This window comes from Sporobolomyces salmoneus (assembly GCF_050403485.1).
Source record: "Sporobolomyces salmoneus JCM6883 DNA, S_salmoneus_JCM6883_v1_ctg6, whole genome shotgun sequence".
Classification (NCBI taxonomy): domain Eukaryota; kingdom Fungi; phylum Basidiomycota; class Microbotryomycetes; order Sporidiobolales; family Sporidiobolaceae; genus Sporobolomyces; species Sporobolomyces salmoneus.
The window spans coordinates 178,230-196,670 of record NW_027481157.1 but is presented as its reverse complement, the minus strand read 5'-3'; the positions used below and the strand labels follow the sequence as shown (position 1 = coordinate 196,670).

General features: G+C 52.7%; 6 protein-coding genes across 6 annotated transcripts; 3 read left to right on the top strand and 3 right to left on the bottom strand.

Annotated features, from left to right (window-relative positions):
- Positions 1-146: 146 nt before the first annotated feature.
- Positions 147-2,433, bottom strand: JCM6883_006626 (uncharacterized protein; the record flags this gene model as incomplete). The annotated part of the gene is made up of 4 exons (XM_076629647.1): positions 147-673; positions 737-800; positions 859-1,491; positions 1,549-2,433. The coding sequence occupies 4 exons, from the start codon at positions 2,431-2,433 to the stop codon at positions 147-149; spliced, it is 2,109 nt and encodes a 702-aa protein (XP_076490274.1).
- A 665-nt stretch (positions 2,434-3,098) lies between these two features.
- On the bottom strand, positions 3,099-6,698 carry JCM6883_006625 (uncharacterized protein; the record flags this gene model as incomplete). The annotated part of the gene is made up of 4 exons (XM_076629646.1): positions 3,099-3,155; positions 3,224-3,313; positions 3,373-4,425; positions 4,491-6,698. 4 exons carry the CDS (start codon positions 6,696-6,698, stop codon positions 3,099-3,101), a joined length of 3,408 nt encoding a protein of 1,135 aa, XP_076490273.1.
- Positions 6,699-7,277: 579 nt separating this feature from the next.
- JCM6883_006624 (nucleoside phosphorylase) lies at positions 7,278-8,616 on the top strand (the record flags this gene model as incomplete). The annotated part of the gene is made up of 7 exons (XM_076629645.1): positions 7,278-7,307; positions 7,390-7,606; positions 7,667-7,736; positions 7,793-8,061; positions 8,120-8,217; positions 8,273-8,479; positions 8,542-8,616. The coding sequence occupies 7 exons, from the start codon at positions 7,278-7,280 to the stop codon at positions 8,614-8,616; spliced, it is 966 nt and encodes a 321-aa protein (XP_076490272.1).
- A 537-nt stretch (positions 8,617-9,153) lies between these two features.
- JCM6883_006623 (uncharacterized protein) lies at positions 9,154-10,598 on the top strand (the record flags this gene model as incomplete). Its single annotated transcript, XM_076629644.1, has 2 exons — positions 9,154-9,197; positions 9,260-10,598. The coding sequence occupies 2 exons, from the start codon at positions 9,154-9,156 to the stop codon at positions 10,596-10,598; spliced, it is 1,383 nt and encodes a 460-aa protein (XP_076490271.1).
- A 722-nt stretch (positions 10,599-11,320) lies between these two features.
- JCM6883_006622 (uncharacterized protein) lies at positions 11,321-12,847 on the top strand (the record flags this gene model as incomplete). Its single annotated transcript, XM_076629643.1, has 2 exons — positions 11,321-11,364; positions 11,428-12,847. The coding sequence occupies 2 exons, from the start codon at positions 11,321-11,323 to the stop codon at positions 12,845-12,847; spliced, it is 1,464 nt and encodes a 487-aa protein (XP_076490270.1).
- A 250-nt stretch (positions 12,848-13,097) lies between these two features.
- Positions 13,098-18,381, bottom strand: JCM6883_006621 (uncharacterized protein; the record flags this gene model as incomplete). Its single annotated transcript, XM_076629642.1, has 9 exons — positions 13,098-13,437; positions 13,506-13,659; positions 13,726-14,106; positions 14,172-14,326; positions 14,381-14,581; positions 14,658-14,894; positions 14,961-15,643; positions 15,706-17,383; positions 17,447-18,381. The coding sequence occupies 9 exons, from the start codon at positions 18,379-18,381 to the stop codon at positions 13,098-13,100; spliced, it is 4,764 nt and encodes a 1,587-aa protein (XP_076490269.1).
- Positions 18,382-18,441: the final 60 nt, after the last annotated feature.

Below are 18,441 nucleotides of genomic sequence, written 5' to 3'. Positions count from 1 at the left end.
TCTCCAGCGAGCAACGATCGGACAACGCTCAATAATGATTGACAACAACACAGAAATGACGGAACAACGTTCAAAGTCAGTAAGGATACGGAAAAACTTCGACTCGGAGCTAAGCTCAACCCATCTCCTCGCTCGATCGCGCTCACTCAGAGCTCCTCGTCTTCTCTACTGGTAGCCGCTCCTTGAACCCCTCCGGCGCCACCGAGACTCATTCTCCCAATCCCATCATCCATCTTTATCCGTTCTTCATCAATCGCAATCTGACCTCCATTCGACGACGGAGTTCTATACCGCTCACTCAACCCTCCTCCTCCCGCTGTTGACCCGTTGCCGCCCATCCCAAAGGCCGAGTACCCGAATCCCGCACCGAAATGTCTTCCCGCTGAAGAGGAGAGCGAAGAGGGAGCGATCGGAGATCCAACGACCGATCGACTCGTACCGGGTTGTTGTTGATGATGGATCGAGGTGAAGAACGATTGATGGTGAGAATGAGGGAGGGAGATCGTGCTGAGAGTTGGAGAAGGGATGGGGACGGGAAGAGTAGTAGAAGTGGCGTGAGGAAGGGTAGAGCTGGGATTGGTCGCGCCGAAACCGGGGGAGAGAGAGGATGCGGCGGGAGAGACGGCACGACGTTTGAGGGCGTGAGAGTAGGGCTCGAATCGATCCTCGATGTCTGCGTGAAGAGGGACGTCAGCGAGAAGAGTGGGAGAGAGCTAGTTTTTCTCGTGAAACTTACTTTTCCGTTTCCCTGGTCTCGAGGTGAAAGATGCACTCGGAGTCTGAGGGATATTGAATGGATTCTGTTCGAGTTGAGACGATGAGATCAAAGCGCTGTTACGAGCAGAGACAGGTACTCACCTCGAAGTCCATTCCTCGGGAACTCCCGCCACTCGGACTCTTCGCAACGCTCACCGAAGAGTTTGCCCCATGATGAGCACTGACACTCGTTCGACTTCCACCTCCACTTCGAATCCCGTTCCAAACCATTTGCATTTTCCTCGCTTCTTCCAAGGCTCCTCCTCCTCCATCCTCTGGTCCCGTTTCGTAGCCTCCCGTCGCGCTCGCTCCGCCCCAATCACTTCCGATCTCGAGGTCGGCAGTCGCTCCTGTTTCGTCTAGGTCTCGATCTTCGTCGGAAGATGAAGACTCAGATATCTGGGAAACGAGCAGCGGATCGTCTTCTTCGGCTTGCTCAGGAAATCGATTCGGAGTTGGTCGACTACTCGACAGAATGCCGCCTCCTGTACCGAGTGCGCTGCCTGAAGGTACGGACGCCGAGCTCGAAGGGTCGAAATGATGATGGTGGTGATGCTGAGAAGATGTCGAGGCGGGGAGACTCGTCGAAGGCCGCAGTGGAGGTACAGTCGAAGCTCCTGACCGAGAGAGACGGTGTAGCGTAGCTTCGCTTGCGATCTCGGCGGCGAGGTCGCCTCCTGGCGAGGATTCGCTACGAAGGTCCGAGAGAACTCGAAGATGCGATTTCGGTTTTGGCTGCGAGGAAAGGATCAGCATGGGTGTCATGTTTTCCAGTAACGAGATAGAACTTGCGAGTAGATTAGGCTTGCGAGAGACAGGCCGCCGCACAACTCGAGCATCGACTTCGTCTCCTCCGCTCGTGCTCCGACTCAATCCCATACTCAGCTCTTCGATCTCCTCGTCCTCATCCTGTAGCATATCACTGAGTGTTGCCCTCCGCTTGCCCTTATCGCGTGCCGAGAAGTTGCTCAGCGAACCGACATCAGACGACGACCCTGATCTGCTACTTCTCGCTTCGCTGTTCGATCCATCGTCGACCATGTGGTCGTCTTTGAATAGCCGACGCTGGAATACTGCTGGAGGTGTTTTCTGACCGGCTTGAAGTGCGCGTGCGACCGTGACTGGAGAGGGAGGAACATTTCCGAAGAGTGGAGGCGGAGGAGGAGGGAGGAAAGGATGATTCGAAGTCGATTCGGACGCCGACCGACTCCGAGCTGACCTTGAAGACATCGTGAACACGTTCGAAGGTAGTACCGGGTCGAACGAAGCCGACATCGAAATATCCCCTGACCCCATTCGGTTCAAACTCGACGATAATTCTTGATCTTCGTCCATCATCGCCGAATCGGTTCCCAACATACTCTGCCGTCTACCGAGTGCGGATCCGCCTACTGACCCTCCATTCCCTCCGTTCCCGTTCCCTGACGAGTTTGACCGGCGTTGAAAAAGCGAAGTTTGGTCGATTGGATGAGACTCGAGTTGCATCGACAACAACGAGACGTTGCTGCGAGGTTGTGCGAGCCCGAACGCGCCCCATGACGAAGAGAAGTTTGTCGGTTGCTGAGAAGAGGATGATGCAGTGGGAGGAGGAACGGGTTCAGAGGGAGAGGTGAGAGCTGCGGGAGAAGGATTCATCGATTGTGACGAAGGCTGCGTGTTCCAAGGGGTCGAGCTCATCTTGACCGGCGATCCTAGAGATTTCTACTCCTCCTGGTCGTGTTCGCGCTACAAATGTGAGCGGAGAAGAAGTTCTGTCGGTGAATGGAGGTGTGTGAAGAGAGTTGGTGAAGATTCGGCGGACGGGAGGTGTATCTGGGTCTCCTGCGCGTCGGTATTGGTAGCTGAGTGTAGTTTGTACGATTCTGAACAGCGTTCAGCTGGCTAAGAGTTGCCGTGGTGGAGAAAGGTGAAGAAAGAGATGAAGCCGGAAACGGGCTTCGAACCTCTCCTCCTACGCTTCATTCGACTCCTACCGCAAGTCGCTCTATCGTTCAGTCCCAATCCCGCTAGCCGCTCCATGGCGAGGGACCGTACCTTCAGACTCCGGAGATTGGAGTCCGGTACTTTCCCCTCCTCTCTCTGTAACTCGATCCGACGTCACTCTGGCTCTTTCTTACTACCTCAAGATGATCCACGAAGTCGTAGTCTCAGGTTTCGTCTCATGGGCGAAAGGGCAAACGTCAAGGTCATTCGGGACAGATCGAAGGGAAGTAACTGTTTGGTAATGACAAAGGCAACATGGAGAAAGAGGAAAGGCACAGGGACAGAGACAGAATGATTGATACAAGAACGAGTTTGAGAGCTAGGTGGAAAGGATGAAGGTAAGTGCAACGACAATTTCGCTACTTGTGTCGTTTTCTTTGTCCGTTTGTGGGATCTTCTTGGTAGAACGTGATGGACTGCGATGATGTAGAGACGGGGATCAGCAACATGTCCAATGGAAAGTCGAGAGAGAGAGTAGCCGTACCTGTTCGTCGAGGCAGCGAATCAACAAAGTTCGAGCGACTTTGACATTGTTGTTCGCGGCGAGAAGGATGAACTCGTCAAGATGTATGGGCTGCGAAACAAAGCGTCAGCGTCCACGCATGGAAAGGCAGAAAAGGAGTGTAGACTAACCTCGTAACGCAAGATTCGAAGGTAGAGTTTTTCGTCGTTGACGATGAGCTCCCTCAGTCTCTCTCCAACCGTCCTGGTCTCTCCCTCTTCGGTTTCGTCCACATCCTCCGTGTCAGCGACAATCGCTCTCCTCTTGCGTCTCCCTTTCGTTTTCGGCACCTCGACTCGATCTTCCTCGACGGCCGCTTTCTTCTTCGCTTTCCGACCCTTCGTCTTCTTCCCAGATCCAGCTGTATCGTCGAGCTCCCCACGTTCCCATGCTGCTACTTTGTCCTTGTTGATCGCTTTCCAAACCTCCTTGAGTTGTTGAACGACAACCGATTTCTCCTTCGAAGGTCGATAACCGTATTTCTGAACCTCCTTGTGCAAAGTTGAGAGCGGTAACGAAGAGTAGGCTGGCATACCAGGAGGATCTCCTGAGCGTGGTTTCGTAAGAGTACTTAGGGGAGGAGGATCGAGATCGGAATCCGAGGAGGCGGAAGGGGAAGAAGGAGAGATTCTCCTTCGAGTTGATCCACTTTTCCTCGTACCGGTCACGATGTCCTTCTTCCCTCGACTCTTCGTAGGTGTACGTGCAATGAGATTTGCGAGTGCTTCTTCTTCACTCGACTCAACTTCTCCTCCTCCTGTTCCTCCCGATTCTCCCGCACCTCCGATTAACACAGCTCCTGCGACGTCCCAACCTTCTTCACCCTCATCCATCCATTCCATCTCTGGCTCCGTCTCGACGTCCCCTTCCCCTCGACTCCGCCTGCTAGATTTTCCTGAACCAAGCCCCGCTGTCGCCAGCTCGAGCTTTCCCTTTCCCTTTCCGCGATTCGTTGGGGATCGACTCGGACTTTTTCTCCTGGAGGTGACGAGGTTTCTTGAGCTGCCGATTTGTCGTGGTAATAGAGTTGAGGGATCGGGCAAAGAAGCGATCGATGAAGAGGAAGAACCGGAGGAGAGGGTGAGAGTTGAGAGTTGTGGGCCGAGTCCGGTGTTGCGACAGGAGACGATCGGGGAGGGTGTGCGACGGCGGGAAGGGGAAGAGGCGAACGGGGAAGGGGAATGCTAGGAAAGGGGTCAGCGTCAGAGGTTGAAGGAAAAGGAGAAGTCAGGCGAGACGAAAGACTTACGACGATTCGAGAGAGTGATGCTTCGTCTTTTCCAGAATTCGCTCTCCAAAGCGAACTTGTCCGAGGGATGGCGATTTCTTCGTCGTCGCTCGAAAAGGCGAGATCGATTTCGTGCAGAGGGGATCTTGACTTTCCTTTCGAAGGAGACGACAGGGAGAGAGGTCGAACGATGTTGATCGCTCCATCGTGGTGACAGCGGTTCGCGAGGGTCGAATCTTCGAACGTCTGAGTCGAGGGCGGAAGTTGAAACAGTGAGAGATCATCTTGTTCACCTTTCTTCGCACTAGCGTCTTCCATGCTCGTATCGTCGTCGAGAACGAGTACTGTCTTGCCAGTGAGTTGAGTCCCGTTCGCGAGGTCGAGTAGCTCTTTCGCTCGTTTCGAAACTTGATCCCGATCGAGTTCAGTTTCAGGTCTCAATCTTCCTGTCGCTCTGGGCAGTCCTTCTTCCTCCTTCTCGCCAGCCTCTGCTTCTCCTTCAACCTCTGTCTCAGTACCGTCGGACTCTTTCTTCGAAGCCGTATCTAGCTCCCTCTTGATCTCTTTCGCAACCCTCGCCAACCTCTCCTCAATTCCTCCTCTCTTCGACTTTCTCCTCCATCCATCAACTTCCTCCTGTACCTCCTTGATATCCTTGTACCATTCCTTATCTCCCTCGAGCGTACGTCCATTCGTTTCTATCCCAATGACCGTAACTTCTCTCCCGCCAGTTCCTTCTCCTTTCCCAATCGCTCGGTCAAATAGAGTCTTTTCGAGTTCCCTCTCCAACCTCTTCTCCTCCGATTCGACACTCGAGACCAAGATTTGCTGATTGACGAGGTGTGAAACGGTTTCGGCCGTGTAGTCGTGAGATTTCGCGCACATTCGCAAGTGAGTTTGTCGAGCGGCGAGGGCTTTCGATCCCCAAGAATCGACGGAGGTGTGAGAGCGAGTGTGAGAGGAAGCGAAGGCGCAGAGAGGACAATGGGTAAGACATTTGAGTCGATCGTCGCAAGGGAGAACGAGAGGTTGAGGAACAGAAAAGACGGTAGGATCTTGCGAATCGGTTCGAGTAGATTTCTTCTTCGTGAAAGTTGAGGAGGACGCTAGGGCGAGATGAGAGAGTCTTCCAGAAGGACAAGGTTTCAAGGCGGTCGAAGAACCAGGCTTTGGGTCGATAACTTGCAAATCGTCGTCATCGTCACTCGCCTCCTCCTCCTTTGCGACAACTTTCGTCGCCTTCTTCGTTCTTGTCGTCGTTCGTTTCTTAACTGATCCACCAGCGGCAACTTTCGCTTCGAGCGATTCCCAAGGTTTCCTTCTCTTTCCATCTTGAATTGGAACCACCTCTTCTGCCGCTTTCCCTTTACCCTTCAACCGACTCGATTTCCCGCTCTTCGCACTGAACTGCTCAACCCAGTTCTCCGGAGTGACCGAACTTCTTTCGTTTCCCTCCTCGTCTTCTTCCTCTTCCTTTGCTTTCTTCTTTCCCTTCTTCTCGACCTTGCTCGTTTCAATTATCTCGACCGAGGATGCCGAGTTTTTCTCCTCAAGGGGTCGACCTTTCGAAGCTGTAGCTGGTTTAGTGCGAACCGAGGTAGAGGAAACGCTTTTTGATCGACTCTTTTTCGACGTTGTTGTCTCTTTGAGGTTGGAAGAATCGTCAAAAGAATCGTCAGGTGGAGTTGGTCGAGAGTGAAGGAGATCTAGCGCAGAAGTGAAAGGGGAAGAAGCTTTCGGAGCTGATGGAAGTCTCGAAGTTGAGGCTACCGGGGGAAGTTGAGAATCGGCAGGTGAGGCAGAGAAGGAAGTTGAAAGGGATCGGGAAGATGCTCGACGAGATGCGGCGAGAGGTGGTGAACGAGAACCGATTCTGACTTCGCCTGAAAATGGCCAACCTTCGTCGACTCCGTTCCCGAACGTAGGTGGAGATCGAGTCCGACGACGTTTCGGAGAGGTATTCGAAGAGGCCTGGAAGTACTTTGAAGTCGCTGAGCCGTAACCTTCTCCCTCTGAACCTGAATCCAATACTAGAACTTCTTGCGGTTTCTCCATCTTCTGCTTCCTCCTCCCTCTCTCCTTCTCGAGTTCTGCTGTACTCCCTTCACTGTTGATCCCAGGTCGTTCATCCGAAGTTCGTCGAAGGTGATTCCGATTTCTAGTTGAGCCTGCTGTCTCAGCACGTCGATCCGGTTCCGAGTCGTAGATGATGTCTGAGTCTGAGTCCATTCTTCTCAAGCTTGGAAGGTACAGAGGTACTGTAAGGAAGGCAGGTTCACAAGATCGAGGTGAGTAGAGGTCGACACACGACAATCAGAGCGAGCCTACACTTACAGTACGCGAAGGATGGGCCTATGATCAGCTCGAGTATACGAGGACGCGCTAACGAGAGCGCCCTCCGGCTCAAGGGAAGGAAAGGAGAGCCGATTATTTTTGTTGATCAAACTCCGCTGACCGCGTATGGATTCGTTGACGCGCCCACTTACTGCCCTTGATTGATCGTGAGTGTTGGTTGTGCGCCTTGCTGTCGTCGATCGGATGGAGTGAAGTGGCGGAAAGAGAGCTCGAGTTCGCACATTTTCGCGAACTGATTTCTCGCAACCTCACCAACGCGGCCCTCGATGAAGAAAAGTATAGTCCGAGCACTGTGAGTAGCTCATACAGCATCTACGGCTATACATCTCTCGGACAGAAATTGTCGACACGGCCGATCCGACTTCAGTTTTCTCTCTCTTTCTCCTCTCTCTACCTCTCCTATCGCCCAATACGCCTCAGTACACAGCTCGATAAGCACAGACAGTCAATAGTATGCTAGAGAAGATCTCCAACGCCAACTTTGTAAGCCAACTCTTCCCCTCAGGCCGCCTCGTCACTCAACAAAGTCTCTCCCAGCTGACGTAGCACGTTCGACTCATCGCAGCCTCTCGACTCCGAAGGGAGAACATATCACGTATCGACTGGACCCGGTCAAACCGCCAACCGGATCCTGACAGTCGGAGATCCAGCGCGACTCCATCGAATCTCGAAACACTTAGACGAATGGCCAGAACCGTTCGAGCGAGTCTCGCAGAGAGGATATACGACGATCACAGGGAGGTATAAGGGTGTGCCGATCTCGCTTATCGCGATTGGAATGGGTGAGCGTTTTCTTGTTCCGCCTCAGAGGTGAACCAAACTGACTATCAGCTCGCTCGCAGGAGTTGCGATGACCGATTTCTTTGTGCGAGAAGTCAGAGCTGTTGTGCAAGGTGATCTCGCTATCGTTCGGTAAGTGCCCGCCCTCCCCTTCGTTCCTTTCCTCGTTGACAATTCTCTTCGCGAAGATTTGGATCTTGCGGTTCTCTCGATCCCTCCCTCAAAGTTGGTTCACTAGGTGTTCCCGAACAATCCCTCATGATTTCTACAAACTACAACTACTTCCACCCGCAAGAGACCGAAGACGGAGGAAAAGAAGAACCTTATCTCGTTTCGAATCCAATCAAAGCCGACGCGAAACTCCAACGACATCTGTTCGAGACATTGGAGACCGAGGCAAAGGATGAAGAGACAGAGGTCCGAAGCTTGAAACTGCATGCTTCCGCGGATTGCTTTTGTGCGTTCTCTTTCGTCGAGCCTAAATTGCGGAAGCTGACAAAATGTTGATTTACCAGATTCTTCGCAAGGACGCATTGATGCCAACTTCCAAGACGACAACAAAGAACTTATCTCTACCTTACTCGAACGAAACCCTGATTGTGCTTCTCTCGAGGTGAGTCTCTACAGGCTTCCCCATCGCAACAAATGAGCTAATCTCGTTCGTTCAGATGGAAACGGCTCATCTCCTCCACCTTGCCTCGATCGCTTCTCCTTCGCTTCCAATCGCTGCTGCGGCCGTTCACATGGTGTTTGCGGGTCGAGCAAAAGAAGGAGGACAAGGAGATTTCATCGATCCGAAACGTGTCGCTTCTCTCGAACCTCGAGTAGGGAAAGCATGTTTGGATGCTCTCGTCGCATGGGATATCCCGGAAGAGGTGAGTGTCGCTTTGTCCTTCATGAGTGCATAAGAACTGACGAAATTCTTCGGAACTCAAAGAAACTGCACCCCGAAGTTGGATCTGTCTGGGAATACAAGGAGAAGACTAAGCGCGTCGATATCCCTATTTCTTAACCCAGCTGCTGTCTCATTCCGCAATGTCAATATTTACCCTGCAAGAAGAGGTCGAAGCGAGTTCACTCTCAACTCTTGTTCAATCCACTTTCGACAAGTTCTACTCGAATAGCAGGCATCGAACGTGTCCAATATCGCGAAAGGCGTACTGGTCTACAGATATTGTACAGGCGGGCAACGCGAGAAGACGAAACCTCTGTGCTGGCGCAAAGAAAAGAAACCGAGAGATCGAGAGCAGTCTCATATGGAATCGAGCGGAACTGACGATGGTAATCGACTCTGCCGAGGTGACAATCGAGCTACGAACACGAACGAATATCTTGACAGTCCGGACCTTGCTCACACAACTTCAAGTCAAACAAAGCTCAATTTGCAACTTGCTCGAGTTTCTTGCAATCACTCCGGATCACGGACTTTCCGCTCGATCTGACGGTCAAATAGCGAATTCGTGTTTTGCGAGATGACAAAACGTTGACTACATACAGCGAAAAAAGCGAGCCAAGTTCTTTCTCTTACCCTTTTCATCTCAATCTCAACATGAGCACCTTCGAAAACGAAAACAGGCCTATCAAGGAATACACGTTCGTCTGGAGTCACTAGTCTAGGTCTCGTGGCCTTTGCTGACGTCCTTACGTCGCTACAGCGCTTCATCTAAATTCGATGACCTCCCTCCCGAACTACTCGCCAAAGTCTTCAAATCGATCCCTTACTATCCCTCCGATGCCCGAAGAAGGACTCTAGCCTCCCTTTGCCGCGTCAGCCGTTACTTCAACGAGGTAGGACGACCGATTCTGTACTCTTCCCTCCACTTCCGTCTCGCCTCGAAAGATGGACACCCGTCTCCGATGGTCATCACCCTCACTGAGAGACCGGATTGCGCGAAGCATGTCAAGAGTTTGAGGGTGTCAAGCAAAAACGCGAAACCAGTCGATTACTTTATCCTGAAGTGGACGCTCTCTCATCTCCACCTCGACGTCCTCAAGGTGTCGGGATCCGGCTATGTCGAGAGGATCGTCATCGACATCATCACACACCAACCTCGACTCAAGAAGCTCGTTCTTCCGGACGCTGAACTCAAAGAAGACTCCTTCGGTCGTCTCTTTCCCGCACTCCCAAGACTAGAGGTTTTCAAAGGAAGGGTCAGGGTCAGCGAGATATTGCATGCAGCCGAGTCTGAGGAGGCAGGGGAGGAGGAACAGCGACAACTAGACGCACTTCGGATTCCGCCAGCTTTTCGCCTCAAAGAACTCTACTTCGGATCGGCACCTCGCCAGAACGCTTTCGATTACGCCGTTCAGTCATCTCTCACCACTCTCAGACACCTCACTCTCTCCATGAACGACTGGAGGGTTACGAAGGACCTCTCTCGACTCGTCTCGCTTGAAAGTCTCGTAATTGTCGCAAACTCGAACCATGGAGCAGTCTTCGATATCTCGACTGGATGTCTCCCAGCGTTGAAGATATGTATCAAGTCCCTCGAGCAGCTCGGCCTCCGAACAATCTCTTTCCACGGCTCTCTGAAATGGGCCAACTCGGTTTCGTCCGCGAACGACCTCTTCGAATCTCTTCCAACCTCGCTCGAGGAGCTCGGTATAGGCGTCACCAACGCGGAGGACTTCACTACCGACTCTCTCCGCCCTCACCTCAAACGCCTCCCCAACCTTCGCCGCCTCGTTCTCGCCATTCCTGGACTCCTCCCTTCCTCCGTATCGCTGGGCAAGCGTACGCTCGATATAGTCCGCTGCGCTTCAAGTAGCCTTCGACGTAACCACTTCCTCGACTCGGCGACTCAAGACCTCGAGCTCGACCCCTTCGGAACCGGCAGCGAAATCGATTCGGACGGTGAGGGAGAGGACGAGGAGCAACTTTATACCGATGGCGACAGTTCGGCGCCTGGACAGGTGGATCACGACGATGAAGACAGCGACGAGAATGGAGAGTGGAATCATGAGGACGAGGACCCGCTTGTGTATTCTTTCTGATCTTGTAACGGTGATCTCCTATAGTCTGTATGTCGGGAAAAAAACATTGCTGAACATGCTCTCAAGCGTAGGATCGCGAGACAGCGGAAAGATCCCTGAGCAAAATTGGCTCTGACGCTTGGGCGAGCTTGCTTCGACCTCGTTGTTGTCTTGCCCGCATCTGTTGGGCTCGATACATGGACAGGTTTAATATCTCGAGACGCGGAAGCTTTAAACGCCGTGGAACGGAAACCGAGGTCAGAATTTGCCCAAGTCTTCGAAAGGTGAATTGACACAACGAGGGACCTAGCGTCAGAGACGATACTATGGGAGAATGAGGCTTTAAGCGTGCTACGCTAGCAAGTTGCTTCGACGCTAGGTCGAGCTGCAATCGAGCTCACAAAGTCTGACAGCGCAATCCGACAAACTCTTAAAGTCAGAAGGTGTCGCGACTTGAAATTCGATGAGTACTGCGAAAGAGTACTTCACTACATCGAAGCACACTTACCTTGCCACAGATACAACGAAGCCTTGCGAAGCGCAGAGCGCCAATCCTCGACGAAGCTCAGCTTCTGGCTTGGTTTTCCCGCAAGATTCTGCGATTTCTCGGGGGTCGCCTGAAGGTTTCTGTACTAGTATGTCCAATGAGTCGACGGAGTGGGAGTTTGGGGGGTCAGGCGGGTCAGGGCGACTTCGGAGAGGACTGTTTCTGTTCTGTTCTTATTTCACGCCTCAACCTCAAAATGCGGTGTTTCGGATACGGCAACAGGCCATTAGGAGAACCTACGTATGTCAACTTACCACCCGTACGAGTCCCCGAGCGCTTGCTAACGCACTCCGATCCCTTTAGCGTTTCATCTAAAATCGCTCAACTCCCTCCCGAACTCCTCGCCAAAGTCTTCGAATCGATCCCATACTATCCCTCTCATGCCCGAAGAAAGACTCTCGCCTCCCTCTGCCGCGTCAGCCGTTACTTCAACGAGGTTGGGAAACCAATTCTCTATTCCTCTGTTCATCTTCACCTCGCCTCAAAGGACGGTCAACAACCCCGACTAGTCGATACTATCATCGAAAGATCGAGTTGCGCAAAGCTTATCAAGAGTCTGAGGGTATCGGCAAGGGACGCGAAATCGGTCGATTGGATTGTACTTCAATACGTCCTCTCTCACCTCGAACTCGACGTCCTCAAGGTATCCGGATTCAGCGTCAAGCCTGTCGTCACTGCCGTGATCAAGTACCAAAGAAAACTCAAGAAACTCGTCCTTCCCGATATCATTCTCAAGGAAAACTGGTTCGGGCGTTTGTTTCCCGCTCTTCCTCACCTGAAGGTGTTTGAAGGCAGGATTCACGTGGCGGATCCGTGGGAGCGAGAATTCGATAACGATGAATGGGACCGCGCGGATCCAATAGACGAGGAGGAGGAGGAGACAGCAGAAGAGTCGCAGGAAGTCAAGGAAGAAGGAGAGGAGGAGGAGGACGAGCTTGACGAAACTCCGCCCACTTTCCAGCTCAAAGAACTCTACCTCGGATGGGGACCTCGACAAAACGCTTTCAACTATATCGTGCAATCATCCCTCACCTCCCTGACGCACCTTACGCTCGCGATGAACGACTGGAGGGCGACGATGGATCTGTCTCGACTCGTATCGCTCGAATCTCTCGTAATTGTCACAAACTCGAACCATGGAGCAGTCTTCGATATCTCGACTGGTTGTCTCCCTGCGTTGGCTGAATGCATCAAATCGATCAAAGACCTCAAACTCCGTTCCCTTTCGATTCAAGGCTCGCTCTCCTGGGTTCAGTCGATACCATACGCGAACGACATCCTCGAATCTCTGCCAACCTCGCTCGAGGAGCTTGACATAGGCTTCTTCAACGCGCATCGATTCACCCCGTCGTCTCTACTTCCTCACATTCCCCGACTCACAAACTTTCGACGCCTTGTCCTCGCCGCCAACATCCTCCCTTCGTCCGTATCAATCGAGAAACGCAAGTTTGCCATTATCCCCTGCGCTACCTTCGCTGCTTTCGGGAGACGTCACAATCAGTTCCTCGATTCGACGAGCATGATTCCCGAGCTCGACCCTCTCGGCAATGGCAGCGAGTTCGACTCAGACGGTGAAGAAGAGGACGAAGAGGAGGAGGAGGAGTACGAAACCGACAGCCAGAGAACGACTTTTGAACAGGGAGTAGATTACGGCGATGAAGATAGCGAGGAGGATTCGGAGTGGTATAACGAGGACGGGCTCGAGGAATCGGACCCGTATTGAGACTGGTTTCCTGTAAAGTTGAGTTCCTACAATCTGAACGAGTGACTGATTCAACAAGCAAGGGTTAAGAAACGGCGAGAGAGCAGATCTATTGATTCCAAACAGACAAGTAATGATGAGCACTAGATATTATTACGATATGATGTAGAGAGCGAGAAATCAGTAGATAAGGCACGGATGAGGACGGAGAGTAAAACTGATATGGATATCGTCGATGTATTCCTTTTGATGAGAACGGAGATGAAATGGTCTAGAAAGCGAAAACACTCTTCAACTGATTCTTGAAAGCAGATAAGTATAGGGGTATCTCTGAGAGAGTCGGGAACGAAGGTTGCGGATCCAGAATGGGTTCGATGCGAGATTTACCTCGACCATCTCCTTCGACTGTGATGGGACTGTCTTCTTGCACGTCGCCTCCGAATCGACGACACATGGATTGGAAAGCGTGGTATCGTTTGTCGGCATGATAAGCGGTCAACTCTTCAAGTTCGTCGAGCAGGTAGGCCTTTTCGTCAGGTTGATTCGGGGGAACTACCTCGTCGATATTGACCGGTTCGGCGAGTCCACGCCGAAGGAAGACGGAGGCGGTCCTATAACCAGGAAGAATTACGTTAGATCGGTCTTTCGAGTAGCTAAACTACGCAAAGGGGGAACGTACCAAAGCCATTGAAGGAACTCTTCAACGATCGTTTCTTTACGATGAACCGATCGGACGAACGTGTATAGAGACTGGTCGTGTCGGCTGAGGAGACGAGCGAGAACTCGAATGCTCTTTTGCGGGTCTTGGATCCGACTCCTCAAAGCTTCGACAACTGCGAAGGGATTCTCCCGAGGTCAGCAATTTCGAACTTTGGTAGATCGAGAGACACGAGACGCACTGATGATGAGTTGATTGAAGAACGTTTGAACATCGGAGAGAAGTTGGGCGGCGTTTCCGATTCGATAGGTTCGTTTAAGGAGTGCGATCAACGGTTCCGCGACGACTTCGATCGCGACTGCAAAGTCTTCGTTCGCGAGCATTTCACGCATCATGGCGGCATCTCGATCTCGAGAGGCGAGTCGAAGATAAGTTTGCAATTCGAGAACGAGGCGAATGTCGGGATCTTGCACTTGCGCCTTGACGAGAGGGGAAGGGTTCGTCTTCGCGAACTTTCGATAAGCGCCTTGGGATTTACGGATGCGAGTCAGCAGGTAGGCCGGAAGTCGAGGTTCGTCGGCGCCTCGAACGATGCAGAGAACGAGCTCGATGTTGTTTTCCTCTGGTGGAGAAGCAGACTTGTAAGACTCGGGGACAATCGAGAAATAGAGGCGTGTTGAAACTTACCTGCGTACCGACGAATGATTGCCTTTTTCTCCCTCGAATCTCCAACGAATTGCTCGAGCTTTTCGCACATGACATTGCTGCCAATTCGAGCTCGACAGCGGTCCATTTCGGCCGCCAAGCGCACCGGATCATCATCGAGACAAGTAGCGAGAATCCTGTTGAGAAATAGTCAGCGTCGATTCTACGCACCAGACGGCGAAGGGACTCACTTCTGTAGCAAACTCTTGCCTCCGAAAGGTCGAGAGACGAGAATGTCTTGTAATGCCCTCGCCATGAGCTTCGAGCCTCCGAGACGTAGCGCTTGACGGACGAGGAAGTAAGGGAATGCTGCGTGAAGCGACTTGACTTTCGCGAACGTGATGCCGGAAGAAGGACCGGAGACGAGATTCTCGAACAGTGTTTCGGCGAAGCTGCAAGTGTGAGTAGGACGAGTTAGTTAGTCTGACAGCGCATCTCCACTGGAAGGAATCGAAGAAAGAAGCTCACTCGAATCGCAGAGTCTCGAGAACTTTCTGGTATTTGAGAGGAAGTTTCGTGATCGCGGGAACGTCCCGCAAGGTCGAGCTGATTTCGGCGAGTCCGTCTGCGTGGATGATTTCCTCTTCGACTAGGTCCCAGTAATTGCGAAGTGTTCGAACCTTTTCGACAGCTGATTGAGCAGCGGCGAGGCGAGCAGAACCACGAGCATCATCTATGAGTTCTCGTTTCGCGATGTCGATAACGCTGTCGAACGTATGAGAGCGATCAGCGATACAGTTTGGCGCAGGTCAGGGAAAAAGAGGGACTTACTCCGAGTCTTTCGGTACCTCAGATCCGCTCAGCAAGAACTTGGCGAGCTCGAGATTGTGCCCCACCGTTCTTACGGACAAGACGTCCCTCAGCCAAGATCTTAGAGCTCGCCTCCTCTGGTCGTGTGTCGGCATCTTCTTGCCGATTTCGACGGGAAGCTGTAACCTCGATCCGATACTCGTCGCTCCGAAACTTCGATAACTGCCGAAAGTCGAACCGGGATGACGACCTTGAGCTGATGAGAAAGTTGCTGATCGTACTCGACGAGCTCTAACCGCTTTGTTCTCGCCTTCCGAGTGGAGAGATTGAGCGCGAAGACTCCGAGCGAAGTTCGAGGTGCTCATGGCGCTCGCGCTTCGAGGTGGTGTCGGTCGTTCAGAATTGTAAGGATCGGCAGCCGCGAGTTGCATCCCGTTGAGGAATTTCGAGCGTCCGTTCGTCGTCGAAGCGAGGGATTGAGTGCTCTGCATTCCCGAAACGAGTGTCGCGGTACTGCCGAGAGCTGGGAGCGAAGGTCGTGGTCGAATAATGACATCGTTTTTAGGTTCTCCGGCTGGGATTCGGCGGATGTGAGCGCTCGGGAAAGCTTTGTCGAGCGACCTCCAGAACTTGATGAATTGAGATTCAGAGCGCAAGACGAACTCGTCCAATCTTGCAGGCCGTCGAACTCGAATGATGTAGTTCTGTTGAAGCCGGGAAGAGTTCAATCAGCTGTTATCGAGCGAGGAAGCCTGTAGTGACTCACGACGCTGAAGATCGTCTTTCGAACTCCGACCACGTCCGCCTCGAACCCTCCCCATTTCAGTAACTCGAAATCCGGGCCACTCTCGAATTCGACGTCCTCCTGAAACGGCCACTCACTTCCTCCTTTGTCTAAGATGATCGGATTGCCGTCTCTCGCGGGAGACAGAGGGTAGTCGGACCCAGACGTCGACCCTTGCACGTGCGAGGGAAACATGAGTGAGTTCGGAATCGCCATGTGAGCCACGAAACTGTCGTCGTTGTTGGTGCTGATGACAGTCGGCGGTACTTGACGACTCGAGGGAATCGCGCCGGACTGAGGAGAAGAAATTGATTCGGAGGTTTGAGTGCGAGATCGTTTGTTTCGAAGGAGACTCGCGATACCGAACTTGCTCGAGCGTTTCTCTCGCGAAGGTGACGAGGGGGCGGAGGTCGGGGAAGATTGTAGTCGAATCGGGGAGGAAGATGGAGAGGCGAGATTCTGTCGCGTGGTGCCATTCGGAGTCGAAGCAGGAGGCGTCGAACTACCTCCAGATTGGCTAGCAGGTTCACTCTCGTCGACCGTGTAACCTTCCACCTCGCTCGTTTCTTCTTCTGCGTCCCCTTTCCCGATCGTTCTTCCTCCCTCGCTCTTCTGCCTCACCATTCCAACGCTATTCGTTCGAGTTGGCTCGGGAATCTTTGCGGTCAATTCTTCCATTTCGTCCTCGCCTCGATCCAAAAGGTCGAAATCGCTGTCTCCTCCTTCTGTCGTATTCGCTTCTCGTGCAGAGACGAAACTTGCGCCATCTTCGAGTCCCGACGTGAACCCGATCGATTCGGTCTCTGCTCGTCTCGCTCGAGAGCTCGTCGAGGCTTGTCGTGAGAGGTTGTTCAGAGGTTGTTGGTCGAACGTTCCCTGAGGGTTGACGATGGGCGATTCGGGTTCTTGCGAGACGGGTCGTTGACGAACAGGGGAAGTTTCCGGGTTGGTAGGGCGATTCGGGAAGACGTGAGGAACTGGAGGTGGGAGAGAGATGACGTTCGAAAGTCGTTGCCAACTCGAAGACGAGGAAAGGACTGGACTCGAAGCTTCACTTTGTTCGGCGGTTGCTGTTCGGGGAGGATTTGAGACGACCGCAGGAGCGAGGTTGAGAGAGCCAGACTTGCTCGGAGGGATGGAGGAAGGACCGAATCCGCTGAAGAGCCTCGAGAACGTGAACCGTTTATTTGTCGAAGCTGACCTCGACAGCGGATCTTGCGCGGTTTCGATAGGAGGAGTGACCTGAGGTGGCGGAACAGTAGGTTGGAAATTGTAACGAGCAGTCGAAGTTGTAGTTTGACGATCCATCATCGCTGCTCCCGGCGTTTCTGCGTCTGAAGTGAATTCGGGAGTTTCACTCGCCGAACCCAGGTGAGACGTGCTGCTGATCTTGAGACCGGCCGAAATGAATCGTTCTAAGGCGTTGCGAAGAGGAGAATCGTACGCGCTAGGAACTCCACTCGCTCCGTGTCGATCGATTGGTTGAGAAAAGTCGGCGTTGCGAACAGCTCGAATGATCGGAAACAGGCCGTCGGTCCAGAACGTCGGGACGCCGGTGGGAGAAGTGACATCGCGAACGAGAGGAAGAGTGAGAAGGAAGTGTTTGATCAGGTAGCGAAGAATGGGTAGTTCGGTCGGAGGAATCGAGTCTTCGTAGGCTCTGTTTCGCGTGAGATCGATCAATGATGGTCCGAGCCAACAGAACAGCGAGACAATGACTCACCCTTCACCGTTTCGGAATAGATCTTCTCGAGGGTCCAAATTCTGGAGTTTCCACAGGAGTTCCTGCTCGTGCTTGATCTCCTGACCGACGAGAGCTCTCAAGAAGTACCATACTTCCTCCCTCGAGTATTGCTGATCCTCCCTAAACTGTCCTCCTAAGCCATTCACATTCATCGATTCTCCATTGAATCCACTTCCTCGGGAATCGGTAGGCGAGTCGTAGGTATCTTGCTGACTCAATCTCTTATTGAGCTTTTCCGTCTCGAGTCGCTTTTTCTCCTGGATCATCGCGAGTCGTTTGTTGCGAGTTCGAGGAGTTTCGTTAATCGATCGTTCTTCCCTATCACGTTCTTCCATCATGAGGTAATCCAACGCCGTCGTCGTGTCTGTCACTGATCTTTTCCTCGTATTCGGTAGACTGACGTTCGAGTAGATTGAGCTGTTCCGTTGATGTTTCGAAGCACGATCTCTTCTTCTCGTTCCAACGGCCCTCCTCGATCCATTGCCTCGACCTGCCTGATCGAGCTCCTCCTCCTCGTCGTCATCACCGTCTTCTCCATCAGGATCGTCTCGGTCGTAGGGTAGAAGAGTCGAAGCTGTCGAGTTGCGAACGTTTGAGTCGCCGGACCTTCCAACGGGACTCGATTGGCTCCTCCTCCTCCTGACAGGAACCGGCGGGAACAGCATCGACCCTAACCTCGCACCTTCGTCGTCGCTCTCCTTCCTCCCGTTGACGGTTGGCGACGAGGGGAAAGAAGAAGAAGGGGGAAACAAAATCGAGCCGTTCGGGCCTAGTTGGGATTGCCCCGACAGGCGTTTCTGCATCCCTTGTTGAACTTCATCCGAGAATGACGGTCCCGCTTGAGGTAAGTCGGGTAAAACGGTTCCCGATCTGTTGTTTGATTTCGCGTGACGACTGGGGAAGAGGGTTGACATTGTCCTCCTTGATGACCGCGAGACCGTCGCACCTGTAGAGCGGCAGGGTCTTTGGTACGA